Below are 16,168 nucleotides of genomic sequence, written 5' to 3'. Positions count from 1 at the left end.
CACAGATTGATATAACATATGAAAAGGGTAGTATTTTAAGATTAATATAACACAAGAAGTACTATACATAGCAAATATCCAGTGGTTTAACTTGCATTAACAAATAAAAACAAATGAGAAAACAACAGGTGGGCTCACATTTGTCAAAATGATTGTCAACATCCTGTGAAGAAAACGGTAATAGATCTGATCACTTGATATGATATGAGGGAGGCATGCATATTTTTGTAGTAACTTCTCATGTGTTCTCCATTTTAAAGAAGCCGCTGCTCTCTGTTCTGCTGTTGTTAATGCAGGAATCAAGTCAGGAATTGAGAGTAACTAGAAACAGAAAGATAAACAATAATTTCATGTTTTCAAGCTGTGTGTCTTGTCACTATGCTTAAAAAGCAAATCACAATAATCTAAGAAGGGAAGACTAATCCAAAAGCTATTTCAGTACCTAACTAAATACACTTTCATCTCCAATCCCTTCCCCTGACAAAGGAAAATTAAACACTGTTCTCTTTGTAACACCCATTTACAGATATTAAGACCATTACTCCACCTCTCCTCAGCATTCTCTTTCTCGAACTAAATGAATAACATTTTCTTTTATCCTCTTAATCTTTGCAGTTATTGTTCTCAATCCCCTAATTAGTTTTAGTAGGAATTAATTTTAGTAGGAATCATACACCTTTTCTCAGTAAAAGGTGAAGTATTTATAGTAGCCAAGCTAAATTCCCTTTGGCATTAAGAAAAATGCAACAGACTACCACACCTGACATTGCAGTTGCTATGTTATATATGTTTACAGCTGTAAACATCTGACAAATTCAAATGTTTCAAGTACACTGTCAAATTCTGTCTGTACAAGAAAATAAATTTCTTCAGTTCTTAAACTGTAGCAATATCTCAATTTATCCATACATTTAGGAAGTATGCTCAAAAACATACTTCCATCTTAGAGGTGAGGAGTCATGGAATAAACCATCATCCAGAGCCACATACAATTAAATTAGAAAAGGTGGGAGCTGAGTACAGATCTCTTAATTCAGTGTCTTTACTTCAGGAAATATATCTCCTTCTGTAGCAAAAGCCTGAAAATGGCACCCATGAGCAATTGATACATCATTATGAAAAAAGATTTAAAATAGGTATTAGCTATCATTCCCTTAACATGAAACCAAGTTCTGTTTTCAATTAACTGCAGTTAATTAAAAAAAGAAAATGTGTAAACTGTTAATTTTCATATTAACTCTAATCTTTCCAAACTTTTATAATGCTAAAGTTTTTAAAGTCAACAATCAAAAAACAAACCAAACAGAAACTTCATATATATCCAAAGCAGAAACAAATCATGAAAGCCTTTTCCTACCAAATTTATCTGAAATGTCTTACTGCCTTCATTTAGAAAAAAAATTTTTAAAACCCCATGAGAATACCCACCTTGCTTTCTGAACCATTGTTTTCTCCTCCATTAGTCATTAGTTCAAGGATTTCAGGAAGGTGACCTACTAGGGCATCTAACACCTATTTAAAAAAAGGCTGCATGAAAAGATCTGTAAATGAACTCAACTCCATTTTTAACTCACACCAACATATCCATTCTGACACCTTGCAAATTACTGCTCTCTCATGTTGAAAAAAAAATGGAGATTAGTTGCATTGATGACTGGTATTTTAATGCAATAAGTAATATAAGCATTACAGGTCTCAGTTTTTATGTGATCAGACAAGTCTTCTAACTGGAGTAGTCTAACTTACTACCAGAGTAACCGATATCAGAGGAAATGGTGATTTTTTTCACCAATATAAATGTGTCTCTTTTTTCCATCCAAAAAGGTCTCACTATGTTAACTGTAATATAACTGTTTCATGTTCTATGCAAGTTACCTTGAACCAAAACTCTTTCTGTAAATATTGATCTTCGAACTACATACAACTTATCTCCTCTTCAATTGGACAATATAAATAAAGCAAAGGCCTTGAATCCTATCAACTATTATTTCAATATAGTACCAAACCCAGAGCTTTTTAGAGTTTGTAAGGACATAAATAATAGAGCAATTACAACTATTTATAATTAATATTTTTTAAAGCTAATAAATTTAGTGTGGGTTCACTAAATTCCAACACCTTCCTATTTTCCTCCTTTTGATTCACAGAAGGCTGGCATCTTTTTGCAGAGCCTGTGCAATAGGAGTAAAAGTTGTTAATCATTTCAAATTGTTACTCTACTGTGTCAGCGAAGAGTTATTAAACATGAAGATAATCTGCCTCTAAGTAACAAGCAAAAAAAGTTCTGATAAAAGTGCATTACCTCCAGTGACTCATCCTGTAATAGCGTAACCAGTTCTTTATGTATTGTGTACACATCAGAATTTAAAAGCTTAGCAACCTAAAAAATGACAGTAAGATAACAAGGTGAAACATTCCTTAGTTCTATGGCACAACACCACTTACTTTACAGCAAGCATGAAGAGACACAGAAAAAGTGTTTAATATCAGCTTCCTAAAGCTGTGTACTTTCCCATTGATCACACTAAAAATATGCTTATATCAAGAACATGGGACAAGAAATAGCTCTATTATCTAACTGTGAAACATGCTTTTAGAATTAACTCTATTTCACATTTCCCAAAAATGTTTTCGGCTGCGCTGCAAGGCTAGAAATTTCCTTGTGAAATATTCAAATGTTGTAAATTAGGAGAGTTAAAGTCAGCCAGCTGTATAATTTACAGACAATAAAATCCAAAATTTTCTTAGCCTGTGCTGGATTTTAAGTTTCCCCAACCTTCCACCTGAATTTTTCACTCCTTACTTCTTTTGGTTTTTGACTGTGATTTATGTGATTCATAAGTCTCATGTAAATTTTTAAAAAGCACTAGCAGTCCATCTACATGCTATTAAAAAGTTTTAATAGCAAGCATAACACAAACTTGAGGAATGAGATTTTGTCACAAGAAATATTTAGATGATGTTTTTAATTTTTTTTTTTTAAGCCAAGTGAAAATAAGAGCTTCCTTCCAATCAAGATGAAGCTTTAAGGAAATGGCTACAAGGACTTTTATTTTTTGGAAAGTAATCCAGCTAGCAGGGAATGCCATAAATTACTCATTTTTGTCTGTCACATGGTTGCCTAGTTAAGCTGTTTAAAATTAAATCAGTGAGAACTAAATGTACATTTAGACCAAGGTATAATTTTACAGGTTTTTATAAATGAGCTACAATACTTTCCTTATATTCAGGCAGTACCTTAACAGTGTTATACAGCTAAAACAAAATACTATGTAGAATTAGATACTAATTTTACAATTTCATTAATTATGTTGGACTATCATTCATTAAAAGAAGGCATCATTAGGTAATGAGAATTGGAAATCCATACATGTTTCTTACAAGGTGGAAATGAAGCCATTTTTGCCTCTACTATTCATTTAAATGTTTTTTAGCAAATTGCTTAATTTACCAATTTACCCAGCAAAAAAATGGGATCAAAGCTAAGCTCTAAGACTGAAACACAAACAAGGATTCTCAGAGAGAGAATATGAAAACACTGAAGATTTCCCTGTATTGGTTACTATATTCAGGGGAGTGTATTTTAATTTCTGAAATTCACTCCATATAGTTAATATTATCTATGCATTTGTACATTTTTTAAATTTTATGAAAAAAACAGAGTAGAATTTATATAAGCTGAATGGGAATATAAGAATACATATGCGGTTACATCTGCATAAATTTCCAAGTAGTTTCATATTAAATTGAGCATTTCATTTAGATTCGTCCCACATAAATACACCAGGAAACTACAGTTCTAAAGATTTTCAGGCACAAAAGGGGGAAGTTCCTGTCTCCCATTTGTCTGTTTTCTAATACTACTGAAAAACTTCAAGTATCATAGTTGCTACGTTTGTTTATGTTCATATGTTATGTACATATGTTTATGTTGTTATGTGGTTCTACATCACCAAACCTTTCTTCTAGCTTTTGCTCCTTACAATGTGACCTAGCAGTAATCTCTTGTAGCTAAATATCACACAACTTAAATAAAATAAAATGTGTATATGGGCTATATACAGAGGTTAGAAGGAACTGAACACCCCTGATGAACTAAATAACGTCAATACATTTTCTCAAGTCTCTTTTTTTTGGGTTGAACAGTCATAAACATAAGCTTAAAGACAAAAACAAAATAAAATCAACCCATGAGAGCAATAACAAAGAACCATTGTAGACTTACTTCAAAGAAGCTTATGGCCATGGTATATCTGACAGGAACTTCGGGGTCATGACAAAGGCAGAAGAATATAGAATAAAGTTCTAAATGGAAATTCTTTGGATCCACAAAAACAATCATGGCCTGTGGAAGGATAAAGTCCTTTTTAAACTACACAGCTAAAGGATAACAATAGAAGAGATTATCAGATGGACTTGAGAGATAACAGGTTGTTATTTTAATGAGGAAGTGTGGAGGTTTTGCTGGCCTTGTTAAAACACAAGGACCAGACAAAATCCAGAGTTGAGAACTAAACCAAATTTATTTATCTTCCAGAAATGCTGCAGGCTGTTTTTCTGAAGATAAGGACTAAAACCATGAGATAAAAAAACTTCAGATTTATAAATATTGTTAATGTTTCTGTACTCAAGCGAAAACTGCAAATGGATACTTCAAAAACAAAGAACATTTTAGGAAGTAGCAAAGCAAGAATCTGAATTTCAATATGATTGTGTTTGTACATACCTTGGTTTTGCTCAAATAAACCAACAGATGTCTACCTACAGAGTGTGCTTGCCTTTAAAAGGCAGAAGAAAAAATAGTTGTCTATTGGCTCATGGTGCAAACATGTTTTCATTGAATACAAATGCAGAATGTCAAAATATGAAGTAGACTTACAGAAACATGACTGGTGTATTTAAAGACCTCGCATAAAATTGAAAAGACTTTCAGTACTCAGGCAGGAACGTGACTGAAACATCAACCTGAGCATCCAGTTTCAATCTCCAGCTCCCTTGAATGATGTGACATGCAGTGAAAGTGAAAGTGCAGATTCATGTGGTTTGAAACTGGGGATTCTTTCACAGACCTTTTCTCATATCCTTTGTGCTAAGCGTTTGGAGGAAATGTGTAGGAAAGGATAAGACCAGTAAACTCTTAGAACACCATTCCCTCAGTCAAAATTTGCCAATAATTTTCTGAGGCTCTGCAAAGAGTAGTACTTGCTGCTAACTCTTTTGGACAATCTCACTAACTGAAACATTGCAGGAAAGAGCTAAAATCTAGCTAACAATGAACAGTTTGGGAATAACTCCTCTATCACTTGTATAATCCTATTTGGTGAACCATATGCACAACACAAATTAATATTAAACCTTAAAGTAATATTACTTACTGGAAAATTGTAAGCGCAGTTCTTCCTCACTGAAATATACTTCTTTTCCTGTTCCAGAGTTTGCAGATGCAGTTGATTATCATTACGCCCATTTTCCTGCTGTAAACCCAGTGTGGAAAGCTTCTTATAAAATTCCAAAAACCGCAAGTGCTGTTCAGGAGTAAAAATGCCTCAAAAAAAGAAAAAAAAAACAAACCAAACAAAACAACAAACTTTCCTCATTACAAATGCTATTAATAATGTACCCAAACATATCATATTTTAAAATCTATCAAATATCTTGATTTTATTCCTCCTCTCCCTCCCACCCCCCTTGAATCTAGAGTATAACCAGGACACACAAGTACTCAGAACAAACTGGAATGTAAATAGCAAGAGGAATTCAAAAACTACAAGTACATTAGTAATAAGAGAATAATCAAGGAAAGGCTCAATTTTCTATTCCAGAGAGGGAGGAAAGTTATCAGTGATTGGTATCAAGAAGGCTGAAAAGCTTAATTATTTTACTTTCTTTTTCAAATTCCACTAGTATCATCATCAGGCTGAGCACAGTTACTAACTCTGACAAATATTCAAACTTTAAGCAGATAAGCAGCAGGTCAGTGGATCTTAAACAAGAGGTTTTAAAAATGTGCAGTCAGATGTGTTTCATTGCAGTATTCAAAATACTTAAGTATTAGTTGTTGAAATCTTAAATAATTCAAATAACAGAATAGAAAAGGGCTGAAGTAGTTTTGATATTTAATAGCTGGAGAGGGAAAGGACAAGCCATATAATCAGGTAAGTCAGGGTACTTCACATGTTTGAAAAAATTGAAAGAAAAAAAAAATAAAAAATTTACTATTAAATACCAACACACACACACCCCCACACCCATATACACCCCCCAAAAAATAGCAGTAGCCAACAAGGCAAAAGGAAAACTTGTCAAACTGATTCAATTTCCTTCTAGTATGGGATAACAGGACCTGTGGAACAAAACAGGCAGTAAAGGTCATGAATTTCACAACAAGGGAACAGGAATGATAGATTAAAAATATAAAGGTGCTCCAAAACTGCTTGGAAAAACAACTAAGAGAAAACTACCCATGTACTACTGACAAGATAGCCCACTGTATAAAATAAGTTCTATCCTAGTTGTAGTACTATTCAGTATGTTCATTGATTTTCTGGATGCTAGACAAGAGACTTGGCTTATTCAGTATTCTGAAAGTATCAACCCAGGATAGAGAGAGCTTATTCTTCAGAAGACAGAGTTTAAAATGATCTTCAGTAACTGGACATATCGTCTTAAAATTTTAGACTACTATTCCATTAGAACAGCAGCAAGGTACTATGCTTAGCTTGATCTGCAACACCTGCACAAGGCCAGGAAATAGGAAGACTAACTAGCTGCTAGACTTTTTAAAAAAGGCAATTTTTCATACTGAAAAAATGTGAAGAGCAATATATATGGCAACACACATGAAGTAACCCTTTCACTTCACTCAACTGTACAAGGGCATAAAACTTCAAGAAAAATATGAATTTGTCAGATGGAGTTCAGAGGTGAAGAAAGATCAGGAATTAGTCATTCAACCTAGAGAAAAGAAGACTAGAAAAACATGATAAACACAGGATGGACTGTCCTAGCTCTCTGTTTCTGAAAATAACATTTTGACACTGTGGAACAGCCATTTCAAGTAATCTGGAGTGAAGCAATGGTCACTCTGATAGTCTCTTAACATAATGATGAAGGTTCATTTCAAAGAGCTGTAGGAAAGATCAAAGGGTTTAAGAGTCTAGGGGGAAATGATAATGTAAAGCCATGATTCTGTGCTGTTCCTCCACAGGTAATATATGGTGGGCAGAATTTTCAAGGAAAGTTGTGCTGTGCTCAAGTGAAAATTCAAGCACGAATTATAGGTCTAAAAATTATGAGTACAGATGTGACCTCAGCTGCAGTTGGGGAATCTGCCTGGCATCAGATCTCCTTTCTCCCCTGAAGTTCCTTAGGGGCCACACTCTAAACTGTGCCTTAAAAAGGAGACCAAACACAGAAATGAATAAAGTTAACATTGTAATGTTTTCAAAGGTTTCTAGTTTCACAACTTCAATCATCCAAATCACAAGCTCCAGAATACCCAAATAAATCAGTCAAACCAATAAAGATAAAACACCATGTTTCCATCTTTGACAACAATAAACAACACACAGATGGTGACCCTAAGAGGAAATATCCAAAATCTAATTAACTACCATTTCATTTGATACATTCAAATCTGGATATTTTCCAAGGGGTTCATATTCTCCAATCTTTCCACATTCTTAAGATTTTTAAAAAGAAATTAAATCATACCATATAATCCATTACAAAGTTTCCCTAAATGGAAAGATAAAGAAACTAGGATAGATTCATCTGCTTTGAAGGATTTTTCACAGAACGATTTCACTAATGGGAGAACAGTTTGACTGCGATCATCTGAAAAACAAAAGAAATTTTTAGAGTTAGCCATGTGTCAACTTTTTAGAAAGAGCACAGAGACTGCATTACGGTAATAAATTGAGAAAAACTTCATTTAACATTCTCAGGATTACTTCTGGCAGGCACTCACTGAAGCTACAAAACCAGAGGTAGAGAGAATAATTCTAAATTTAGTACCTTTCATGTCATGTTCATTTGTTTGCTGGTTGTTAGTGAAAAGGCATCTCCCAGTAAAGGACGAGGCAGAGAATAAATGAACAGTCACTACCTTCTCCATTCACCAAGAACATAGAGAGAGAAAGAATAATGCAGTACTCCTACAACAAGATTTCCTCCAATAGTAGGAATACTGGGAGATAAGACTGAACATGACTATGACAGTAAACAGAAAAATCAGGATATGCTGCAAGTTAATTTTTGAAACCTACTGAGAAGTGTTTCAAAATTTTTTCGTATACAGTAAATTCACAGAGACAAAATAATTAGGACACAGGAAAGAAAACAAATAATTTAGAAACCAAGGCCAAATCCAAACACTCTGTGTCCTTATAAAATAAAGGAGCAAATGTTTGAAGAAATTTATATCTTTGGACTTATTTTAAATAAAATCATTGTACTAAAATGCTTGAGTTTTAAAGGGATCATGATTTTTTAATGGTAGATCAACAGCAAAATTCAGCAAATAACTGTAGCTGAACAAAGTTAAGTTGGCCTGAAGAAATATTTTGGTATTGTGGGAGAGAAATTCTAGGATGTAATTTTGGGTCATCTACCTTCAGAAGTGTTAATTTTCTAGTTCAGCAATGAAAGCAAAACCCACACAAACCCAATTTCTAGAAACATTCCTTAAAAACCTGTAAATAACCCCTGATTGCTTCCTCTAAGCCTCTTACAGTAACTCAAAGCAGTAGTTACAGCAGGGAGTGGGGGAGGAGGCGTGAAGACTGAGAGGTGCAAAGAGAGGCACAAACTTGATAGCATCAATACAGAGCCTCAGGAATTAGAAAGGTAACCTACTATCATACTTACTGATATAAACACTAACTGCTAAAAAGTCCATTTACAGTTTTCTCCCCAAAACTATATTGTTTTTTTTTCTTTTCCTTATCAACACCTCTATATGGCTTAAATACAAGCATATATTGTAGTAATTCATCACCAAGTTCCTGTACAGTACATTTTTGTTGAGCTAATACTTTGTATTCTGTGTACTGATAGCACTACATTAATTAATTCAATACTAGCAACACAATATTCCCATAATCTATACAGTAATTTTACTCATTCCATTTGGGCATATTATATTAGAAACTTGGAATATGATAATTGATTTCATGGACAACTAGCTCACCTCCCTTAAAACTTTCTGCATACAAAGCACTGCAAGACATGAAATATAAGGAAAAATAAAGAACAAAGCAATGAACAAAATAAAATCAGAAATGTCTGAATAGTGCAGTCGGAACAAAAAGCATTTAAATACATTGTAAGATGCACTAGAGCACTAAGAATCGGACTAAATTAAATTTATACCTGCATCAAACATATCGAGCAGATTGACTAAGGTCTCAAAAGCTGCCAGGCGTACACTGCTGCCCTCATCTCTTGCCAGTTCCACTAACTCAGGAAGCACCACAGTTTTTGTTAGTTCTGTCCTGCAATGTGAAGCAAGCAGTCAAAAGAAAACTTCCAATGAAACCATACTGTCACTGCAAAACAGAATTCTTCCTTGAAACACTCATTTAGATATTTCCTGGGTAGTCAAGAAGAAAAAACTGACAAAGTTCTAAGGAAATTAAAGTCAAATAAAAACCTCCAATCAGTCTCAGGACTTTTCTTCTTCATCAACCAAAGAAACATGCAAATCTTAAACGCAATTTTTTTTTTTTTATCATTAAAAAAGCATTCAAATTAGCTCAAAATAAATTAGAGAAAATGTAGTCTGAAAAAAATCAAAGGACTCCAGCTATTTCACTGTATCACTAAGAAAATTCTTATGATCAAATATGCTCAATACGATGGTCCAAAGACAAAATTTAATAAGGATGAGCCATGTTGGATTGAAGTGTCTGGAAATTTCATACATCAAAGATAAGTCTTCTTTAGAGAGAACATCTAGTGCTCAGAGAAAATGCGATTTCCCAACTAGTCTAAACACTGGCTCTTGGCCTTGGTTTAAAGTAGTAAAGAAAGGGTCCTGCTTGTCCTTTTTTGCCTTGGTACATACTGACCTACTAACATACTACTAATACTTAACTCCAGAATGCTGAAATAAAAATGCTAAAAATATCCCTTCCAATTAGACTAAAGCAGTAACAGCTGCCCCTTTTGTAAGTCAATATAAACAATAATCCTTTCAAATGTCTATAATCAGCATCAACGTGATTTGCACCTTACAGAGTTTATTTTAGCTACCAGCAAATCAAGTGGTGTTAACAGTACTCTTCCAAGCAAATGATTAAAATTTCAAATAAAATTACGAGACAATGATAGATCATGTAGTGGCAATAACGCTAACTAGAAAAAATAAGCATTTGGATTGTTGTCACATTATACCTTCAATATTTACCTGAAAATTTGCTCATGTCTGTTTAGTTATTTTTTTAATTTACCTACTACCTATTGATCCTGAACATGACACACTGGAATAGCTTCCATACTGAAAGCACTCAATGTTCACCATTTCTCATGAGATTAAATCATCTAAAGCATTGAGAAGGGATTAAGTAAAAAACTTCAGAGAGAGAAGAGTCTATACGAATCAATTAATGCTAAAAATAGAAGTTAGCGGGTAGAGAATCAAAGAAAAATACACAGGACAGACCACTAATTGATAACCAAGTATTTAGCCCTATCAAACCCAATGTTCTAAGGCCGGGCAAATTACCAGCAATGCTGTCATTTGCCACTGCAAAATACTTACGACTTTTTAAAACTTTCAACTCCCAGGTAGAATAAGTGAAATTTACTTCATTTTAAAGACACTAAACAGAATTAAGAAAATTTCCTTTCCAGTATGGTTACTTATTAGTATAAGATCTAATCTATCTCTGCTGTCTAGCACTGGGTAAAGAATGTTACTTGATACATTTTCAATTCTGTAGAAGAACTTACTGCTTTTTTTCCTCCCTGACAAAATAACAGGTAGAGAGACCTCAAATTTTAAAATATTTGTTCACTCAGAGACCAATCCTGTGTGTAATTTAAATTTTCTTTTATTAAGTTCTAGACTTCTTCAATCCTATGTGTGAATATTGAAGGCCTTCAAGCTTCGAGCAAAAGTTGATACTGAGCTGAAATTTGCTTATAAAAGCCATTTAGCATCCTTCCTCAAAACACTGCATAGTAATTATTAAAACTGCTAATACTTGTCAGAATTTTTAAATAAGCCAAATACCACCAATGGATAATTGAGATAATTTCAAGAAGCTATAAATGGAGTCATTATTTACAAAAAACTGCTGGGTTTACGGTTCAGCAATTTTACTATAAAAGAGAAAGAAAAATCTAAAAGTGGAAAAGAGACAACTGCCAACAGCCAATTACTAAGAACACATCTGTACATTCCAAATTCATTACTGAGCATGCATGAATTCAGCAATTTTAAAAGGCATTTTTAGGTTAACATTTTAGGGAAATAATCTGCATTTAAGATCAGTCAGGCAAATTGCACTCACCCTATTCCTCGAGCTACATGTTCCAGTTGCCGACACATGCAAGTTCTAACTTCATATTCCACATCCCGGCACAGTGATTTTACCAATGGAAGAACCTCTCTTTTAATACTAAAAATGTGAACATTTTTTATTAATATATGGAACAAGAATATATAAAATCTATTGAGTAGTACTGAACTTTACTCACATATTAATTGTTTATCCCATATATTACTAATTTATCACACACAGTAAATGATTTTTCTGATAATCAGCAATTAGAAAAGAATATTGTACACTGGATGCAAGTATGTGCTGCAAGGAAACAGGAAAAGGAATATTTACTGTCATTATCATTTGCTCATATTTCATCTATTATTTCTTATAAACTACAAAAATAGTAGGTAGGCTACTGTAGTAGAATGCTGTCCTCATTTAATAACCATCTTCAGTACAATTTCTGAACAGCCACAGAAAGAATAAAAATATTATATAAATGGAAATGCAAATCCCAATTAAACCTCTGTAAAACCTCATCCTTGATATCCAGGTATCACCCAAGACATAATTAGGAAGAAAGGAGAAAAAGAAGATTAAAAGCCTGAATATTGCAATGCCTTCAGGGCAGTAGACCAAATATTCATGTAAATCAATGGCAGATACAAAATAAAAACACATACTATAACTTGGCAGAATCTGCCATTGTGTTTCTTTTCACTGCCCAAGGTTCTGTGATAAGTATTCATAAAATATCTCTATAAAAATCCTTATGTTATTGCAAAACTCAAGATAAATAATATGTAGACACTGACAAGCAAATTTACAAGCCAGCTTGCACAGCCTCCATTTATTCCAGTGAAAATTAATTTACTTCTTGCAGAAAAATTTAGCCTCAAGTTTCAAAAATTGTACAGTCTTGGAAGTTTTCAGAACACACTAAATTAGAGGCTACATAAAAAAAAAGAAAAAGACTTTTTAACTTGGAACACTGGAACAGAGGGCAGAAACTCTAATATTCCATGACAAGAACAGGATATAAATAACCTGGGAGTAACATCAAATACAAAGTTCTTAATTGCAGTATAAATTTTATGAGGAAAAACTGTGCCACTCTGTAGAAGAAAGTGAAGATATGCTTATATATTGCCTACTCCTGAGGTTAGATGTGTCTTCTGGGCCTGTACAAAGAGCCCTTCTGAAAGGGGAATGAGAGTGCATCCTGAATTCTCAGTCTGCCACATTCTATACCTGAGGACCCAGCTCTCTTTTCAGGCCTCTGAACTACACTCAGAGCTCTCTACCAGAATAACAAGATGTCCCAGAAAATTCTGAGTCGTCCTTCTTAACATATAGTGGCTGTGCAGAAAAGAGGCTAAGACCTGTTTACTGAAATGAGGGGATTCCTTCTTCTGAACAGCAAGGAATCATGTTGAAGAAACACCACAAAAGATGTGATTATTATGGCTTCTAATTAACACTACTATATTTTCACGTAAGATTCCAAGTAATCCCTACAGTCACTTATTTCCATGAGAATGTAACATCAAATAAATAAATGCAACAGCTATTCTGACAGAGTCCTAGAGATTTGGAATATAAAGATTTGGTAACATTCTCAAAAAATACGACTATGCCATTTTCATTAATTTTTCTATGTCCAACTAGTATAGTCTAAACTTCAAATTAATATTTAGACAGTTTCCTTTTACTGTCTAGTGCTTCTAGTTCTTTTTTACTGAACTAGTGGTTCTAGTTCTTTCTTATTGAAGAAAAAAAATCTAAGGAAATTTATTCCTAAATGTCTTGTCATATTGTCCTGTTGTTCTTCTTTTCTGTTATGGTGAATTCTTACATTTTGGGGCAGATCAAAATTATTAGAGTGGACTTCCTCAGCTAGACAGTCTCTGGACCTTTAGTGGCCCATGGTGGGTTTCTATTGTAATTCGAAGTGATGCTGTGTTGGATTGGTCAGATAGCAAACACATTTGGTGAAATGGTCCTGCTATCACAAGCCTGGGTAAACTGACCAAGGAATGTACCATACCAGCTGCTTTGGGCAGGTGAGTGACTCAGATTTACTTTCATCAGTGCACCCTCTTCTGCCGAGACTCACAGACACTGAATCTAGGGGATGGATAATATCAAGGAACAGCAGTAGATCCTGATATATCTACATTTTTATGTAGGGATAGAAAAAACAGATCTACATGTTAAATTTGGTACATAATAAAAAGTTAGGAATGGAATTCCTCTTTCGATGACAAGATACTCTAAGGGGATGAAGTTGTGTTTTGTGCCTGTAAGAAAGAAATCTACTGTGTGGCTTATTTTCTAGTGAGAAAAGCAATATGGAGAATGGCATGCAAATGGTATCCAGTCAAATGTGTGAAAGAACATACAAACTCAAGTTATAAAACGATTAACATGCTAGTTAAATAATGAAAGGGATCTGTGAAAAAAAAAATTTGCAATAAAGTCTACTTTTCTTGTAGTAGTTTTTGTCCACTAAAGAAGAAATATTAGTTTACACTGTGGAACGAAAATATATTGACAGTCTACTTACATATGAGCTTCAAATTTGTTAGCTACTTTTCCCATAATTTTACAACTAACTAAGCGGGACTGAAGTGTTTGAGAAAGTTGTGCTTTGGAAACAAGTGGATTCAAGATCTACATGGAAAAAAAAAGAAGAAATATGAACAGAAAAAATGTGAGCATTAAATAAAGTATTCCACTTCTTAAAAAAAAATCTAGAAAAACTTATCCCAAATGTCATTAACCTTTTCACTGAATTAATCAGTATTAACAACAAAGGTGCCTATCCACATTAATAGTCAATTTTGTTTAAATAACATCTTTGAAATTACACTACAATTAGATTTTGGAGGTGACTAGAATAATTTCTCTCTGTTTCTTCCAACCTAATTTTGTACCCTTTAGAAGATATTTTTTTAAACAGTTCTGGATTTTACTCTTATTTTTTTGAGAATTTTTATACTACACAATCAATCTTATATTTAAATCTCCATATTGTTTTAAATTATACACACAGTCAATATGTCTGTTGCAAAGCTTTTAATCTTAACAAAATACTTAATACTTAAAAGTGAAAAACTTGGCAGACTAAAGAGGACTGGCATTATAACTTAGAGACAGATTTTCTTCTTCCTTCTTGAGCCACACAGGGAAAACTTTAGAGTGTTTGCAGTGCATTAGAGTTTTTGGTACACCAAGAACTACTGAAATATACTAAGGATTGCATCTCCAGCATTCAGTTCCATTTAGCAGATATTGCAATTGTAGTAAACAAAATGTAGTTTCTTCATTAAGACATAGAGTGAGATACTATCCTGTAAACCAAACCAGGCTGCAGAAAAACCGTTACTGAGAATACAAAGTGCAGTGGAAGTGTTACAGTGGAGTGTAAGTAAGTGTTGACTTTATTTGCTGAAGAATACTATTTTTCTAAGGTGACCTTTTTGCTCATTCGTCTCTTACAGTGTGTTCCACAAACACAATCCACAATTACCATTTTCACAGATAAAGAACTGCCACTAATCTGACTGAATAAAATTTGCAGGGAAATACAGTATTACAATCTTAATATTCTTTTTTGTTAGCATGAGAGATTAGTATTACCTCATGTCTGACAGTTTCTTTTGGTAAAGCTTCTATTACAGCAAGAAGAGTTTCTAACCATGCATTGCTGACACCTGTTTAAAAGAAATGAGTTACATGTGATGTCTTATATTGCACATACAACTAAACCAAAACATACACCAGTTTTACAACATTTGCTCTAACTTTTTACACATGTCTTCAAGGAGCTATGAATCTGAAAGCCACTATATTAACATTCAAGACTTCAGAGTAAGAAGTAGGATGGGTAAGAAGCAAAGTTTGCCCCCATTTCTTTTCCCTTTCCAATTCCCATATAAAATTAATAACTAGTCTGATTGCTTTATAAAGCTAATTTCCCTCATTTAGAAGCACTGAAACTTTCTAGTTGCACAACAGACCTTTTTTCCCCCTTGTATTCTCAAATTAGTGTCAAAGAAATTAAGAAAAAATAGTCAACATAAAAGAAATGTCAACCATCCTCCCTCGATTTTCTCAATCACAAAACATTGGTACTTCGGGAGAAGCCCAGACTTCGGGATTTAATCCTTCAGACAAAGTGACAGGGGTTTTTTTGCTTCAATCAGAATTACATTTAAATATCAACATGAAAGTGGTCATCATGCCAAAATCTTTTCATTCATGCAAGTCTAGATACAAAGCCACAGTTACTGCGCTGTTTACACAGTATTGTAAGGTCACTAGGGAAACAAAACATGTAGAGGCCATCAGCCATCAGAGTAGCTGTACCGCCCTGACCTGCATCTCTGTGTTCCAGGTTCTGGAGAATGATGTGTAGGAAGGAGTGGGAGTATGTATGAACGGACACCAACTCCTCTTGCAGAACAGTCAAAAAAGAAACAGCAGCGGTTAACTGCATTTCCACTCCTGCAACATGCAGAACCTCCTGTATAATTACAAATTATAACAATTTAGAGAGTGAGGCAGAAATGTACTGAAAAAACATCCAATTTTTTACATTCACTTTTAGAATTAATATGCAACAACCTGGGTAAACTACAAAATTTGCTGTAAAATAATTTTCTCTTAACAGC

General features: G+C 33.8%; 1 protein-coding gene across 2 annotated transcripts in view; it reads right to left on the bottom strand.

Moving 5' to 3' along the window:
• PPP4R4 (protein phosphatase 4 regulatory subunit 4) overlaps positions 1 to 16,168 on the bottom strand; it is a 61,143-nt gene that overhangs the window by 14,844 nt on the left and 30,131 nt on the right. For both annotated transcript variants that reach the window (XM_066188721.1, XM_066188720.1), the window contains exons 4-14: positions 15,873 to 16,020; positions 15,135 to 15,208; positions 14,059 to 14,165; positions 11,517 to 11,624; positions 9,373 to 9,494; positions 7,714 to 7,836; positions 5,376 to 5,545; positions 4,226 to 4,345; positions 2,303 to 2,380; positions 1,429 to 1,512; positions 139 to 321 (exon numbers count right to left, since the gene is read on the bottom strand). In XM_066188721.1, coding sequence (XP_066044818.1) covers positions 139 to 321; positions 1,429 to 1,512; positions 2,303 to 2,380; positions 4,226 to 4,345; positions 5,376 to 5,545; positions 7,714 to 7,836; positions 9,373 to 9,494; positions 11,517 to 11,624; positions 14,059 to 14,165; positions 15,135 to 15,208; positions 15,873 to 16,020 — 1,317 coding nt within the window. The remainder of the gene's footprint in view (positions 1 to 138; positions 322 to 1,428; positions 1,513 to 2,302; positions 2,381 to 4,225; positions 4,346 to 5,375; positions 5,546 to 7,713; positions 7,837 to 9,372; positions 9,495 to 11,516; positions 11,625 to 14,058; positions 14,166 to 15,134; positions 15,209 to 15,872; positions 16,021 to 16,168) is intronic.

The sequence above is a fragment of the Chamaea fasciata genome, unplaced genomic scaffold (genome assembly GCF_029207755.1).
Source record: "Chamaea fasciata isolate MVZ Bird 193981 ecotype frontalis unplaced genomic scaffold, bChaFas1.0.hap1 SCAF_7, whole genome shotgun sequence".
In the NCBI taxonomy this organism is placed as follows: domain Eukaryota; kingdom Metazoa; phylum Chordata; class Aves; order Passeriformes; family Sylviidae; genus Chamaea; species Chamaea fasciata.
This window is presented reverse-complemented; position numbering and strand designations above follow the sequence as displayed.